This window comes from Pteropus alecto, unplaced genomic scaffold (genome assembly GCF_000325575.1).
Source record: "Pteropus alecto unplaced genomic scaffold, ASM32557v1 scaffold30, whole genome shotgun sequence".
NCBI lineage: Eukaryota > Metazoa > Chordata > Mammalia > Chiroptera > Pteropodidae > Pteropus > Pteropus alecto.
Window position 1 is genome coordinate 158,631 of NW_006429782.1, and position 3,299 is coordinate 161,929.

The 3,299-nt window shown below is 67.0% G+C and overlaps 2 protein-coding genes across 2 annotated transcripts in view; one reads left to right on the forward strand and one right to left on the reverse strand.

The window, feature by feature from the left end:
• Window positions 1-404, forward strand: part of HCN2 (hyperpolarization activated cyclic nucleotide gated potassium and sodium channel 2) — a gene marked incomplete at its 5' end in the record, with an annotated part of 19,134 nt that extends 18,730 nt beyond the window's left edge. The window contains one exon of the mRNA XM_025041414.1: window positions 285-404. Within this exon, the coding sequence (XP_024897182.1) occupies window positions 285-404 (120 nt within the window). The remainder of the gene's footprint in view (window positions 1-284) is intronic.
• Window positions 405-689: 285 nt separating this feature from the next.
• Window positions 690-3,299, reverse strand: part of POLRMT (RNA polymerase mitochondrial) — a 15,249-nt gene continuing 12,639 nt past the window's right edge. The window contains exons 14-22 of the mRNA XM_015599536.2: window positions 3,101-3,280; window positions 2,750-2,836; window positions 2,560-2,673; window positions 2,417-2,469; window positions 2,216-2,314; window positions 1,314-1,386; window positions 1,067-1,158; window positions 917-975; window positions 690-806 (exon numbers count right to left, since the gene is read on the reverse strand). Of these exons, the coding sequence (XP_015455022.1) occupies window positions 757-806; window positions 917-975; window positions 1,067-1,158; window positions 1,314-1,386; window positions 2,216-2,314; window positions 2,417-2,469; window positions 2,560-2,673; window positions 2,750-2,836; window positions 3,101-3,280 (807 nt within the window). The 3' untranslated portion in view covers window positions 690-756. The remainder of the gene's footprint in view (window positions 807-916; window positions 976-1,066; window positions 1,159-1,313; window positions 1,387-2,215; window positions 2,315-2,416; window positions 2,470-2,559; window positions 2,674-2,749; window positions 2,837-3,100; window positions 3,281-3,299) is intronic.

The following is a 3,299-nucleotide window of genomic DNA, read 5'->3' on the forward strand; positions in this document are numbered from 1 at the left end:
GCCGCCCTCGCGCCCGCCCGCCCCAGAAGCCATAGCGGAGACGTAGGTAGTTGTAGCTGGACGGGCGGGCCGGGCGGCGGGCAGGCCCTTCCGAGCCCACGCCGACCCCCCCATCACCCTGCGCCCACCCACATTGCCCCTGCCCCCGGCGGTGGCCCTGCCAGCGTGCGAGGGGGCCCCCTTCACCTCGGTGCCTCAGTTTCCCCAACTGTGAAATGGGGACGGGGCCACCCCGTGGCTCAGAGGAGATGGCCGTGGAGTCCCGCCCGCCCCCGCCCTCGTAGGTGGCCCACCGTCCGATGAGGATTCTGTTTAAGTGCAATACTCGGCCTGACAGCTTCCCGCTGCCCCCATCGCGCTCACGCAATAACCGGCCCGGCCCCTGTCTGCGCGTCCTGCGGTGACTTCCCTGGAGTGGGCACACGCCACGCCCTCCAGCGCTGGCACCCAGGGGATGGCAGTCCTGGCTGCACTTGGGCGTGGGGGTGAGGCTGGGGGGCGCCTTCGTGATGAATGTACTGACAAGCTGAGGCAGCAGCGCCCCCACCACGCCCCCACGCCCCACTAACGCCCCACACCCCCATTCCGCGCAATAAACGACAGCATTGGCGCCCAGCCGCCCGCACGTGATTGCTCCGCCGGGACAGGTGCGCACGGGCTCCGCTCTGCCGGCGAAGGCAGCAGTCCCGTGGGTGACGACAGCGCTTTATTTACACTATGGTACAGGGGGCCCTGGGGACAGCAGGAGGGCCGACGTCAGCTGAAGAAGTAGGTGGATCGCTTTACCTGCTCCAGGTTGAAGGCCCCTGCGCAGAGGAGAGAAGCCCATGGGTGGAACTGACCAGGAAGGGGCCCTGGGCGGGGCTTAGGGAGGGCGGGCCCAGTTGGCGGTCAGGACCCTCCCCCGTGGCCCTACCTGTTTTGGGGACTGACAGAAGGACGTCCAGCAGCCTGGACACTCTGACGTTCTTGGGCCTGAAGCGGAGAGCAGGGTGGGGGTGAGGCCAGGCAGGGCAGGGCGGGGAGGGGGTGGCTGCAATGGCAGGGGGTGGAGAGGTCGCCTCACCTGGGGCCAGAGCAGAAGCGTGCCACCAGGAACCTGGACAGGTCGTGCAGGATGGGCTGGCTGTGCAGGCGGACAAACTGCTCCCGGCACACCTGGGGATGGCAGGAGCCAGAACAAGGGTCTGAGGGGCAGGGTTGCCGCCCCCCTGCCCCAACCCCCAGGGTGAGCGCTGGGACCGACAGACGGACTGAGGCAGGGGCTGCAAGGTCCCACGTGGAGAGGACCAGGGGGAGGGCGGGGCGGGCACCTGGTTCATGACAGCGACGTCGGCTGCGTGGGTCCAGAAGCAGTCGTGCACAGACACGAACGTCAGGCCCTTCCTGCAGCAGACAGGGACTCCAGTGAGGGGGGCGCTGTCCCTCCAGGTCCACTCCAGGCCCAGCTCCTGCCCACTGGGCTTGGGATCTGAGCCCAGCAAGGCACGCCCTCCTGCCCCCCACGGCCCCCCGCCTCTGTGTGCTCAGAAACTGTCCCCTTCGGCATGCTGGGAAAGCGCTCGTCTTAGGGAGAAACTCTTGGCTTCCACGTCCCCTGTTGCTGCTCCAAACTGCTGCCTGGGTGGTCCTCAGCTCCACGCAGGGACCAGCGGGCGCTGTCCCACCAGAGGGCTCCACGTGGAGGACCGGTAGGAACACAGAGCCTGCCTGTGAACCGTGGCTCAGTCCAGTCAATGCTCCGTTAGCAGTCCTAACAGACCCGTCCTCACGCCTGCCCCATCACGCCAGGCTCACGGCCTCGGGGGACTCAGGACAGTTGTGCTAGATGCTGCGAGGCCCATGCATGTCAGGACAGCGTCTCTGAGTTCCTGGACACTGACCACAGTGCATGCCAACACTCACCTGGGTGGATGGAGAGATAGGCCACAGGGACCCCCCAGGGCTAGTTTTATTTTACACTCCGAGGGACCGTCCCTTCCCTCTCAGGCCCAGCGCCTCCCCGTCACGTGTGCCTTGCCACCCCAGGGCCTCTGTGTGCACCTGCACAGCTCCCTTCTGACGGCAGATGCAACAGACTCACGTGGCTGGGGCCCCCGCCTGCAGAACCTGACCTCACTGACTGTCTCCCACACTACGGGGGTCGCCGTCAGGGCCCCAGCAGCCAGAACAGACCCCGCCCGCGGCAGGAAGTGAGCGACCGCACGGGGCCCACCTGTAGCAGTGCAGGGCGGTGAGCATCATGTGCGAGGAGTCCAGGGAGTGGATGAAGTTGGGCGGGAAGCCATTCTTCTGCTTCAGTGTGTTGGGCTTTCTGGGGGAACCGGGGCCGAGGTGAGGCGCCCGGGACCTCTGCCTTGCCCAGTCCTCACCCAGCTGCCCCCCATCCAGGCCCAGCACCGCCCCGAGCACTCACTGGCTGGTGTCCCCACTGTTGCTGAAGGTGAGGCTCTGGATCCCACCGCCGATCTGCAGGGTTGTGGGGGGAAAGGCCGGAGGCGTGAGGCCGGCCCTGGTGCCGGGTGGGGTGGGGTGGGCTGGGGTGAGAGCGGCACGTACCAACACCTTGGAGTCGTGGTGGTAAGGCTGGATGACGGGGATGCCCAGGGGCGTGACCCACTCCACAGCGGAGCCGGTGCGGGCGATGAGCCGGGCGCTCTCGGCCAGCCAGCGCTGCAGGGGTGGGGACAGACTCAGGACGGGGCCGGTCTGGGAAGCCACGCCTGGGAAGGGTGGGCCTGGGACGTACCTGGATGGCTCGGGTGCCCGAGAACATCTCCTGGAGACTGTTGAACACCTGGCGCACGAGGTAATGAGAGGCCTCCCACACGAACTCCTAGGCATGAGCAGAGCGAGGAGGGGCAGAGCTGAGCGGCAGGACGGCCACCCCACACCCGCCCCTACGGCCCAGGGCAAGCCAACCTTACAGGGCTGTCTCAATCTCCTGAAGTCCATACCCCACGGGCCAAGGGGATGGCTCCCTCCTGTGGGTCCCTCCGCCCATCCCCGAGAGGGGAAGCGAGCCCCTCAGCCAGAGCTGCTGGCGACCACAGGCCACTGCTCAGGAGACGCGGCAGGAATTTAGGGAGAAAGTGCACACCTGAGGGAAGTCGCTGAGCTCCCGGAGGCGCTTCTCGATCTGCAGGCGGCCCCCGTAGCGGGTGACCCCATACACCACGGTCATCACCGTCTGCTTGACCACCTTACGGCTGATGAAGCCCTCCAGCACCTGGGCCACCCGCATACCCTGCTCGGCGTCCTGCCTGCGGAACACCTCCACCTGGGCAGGAGTTAGGGTT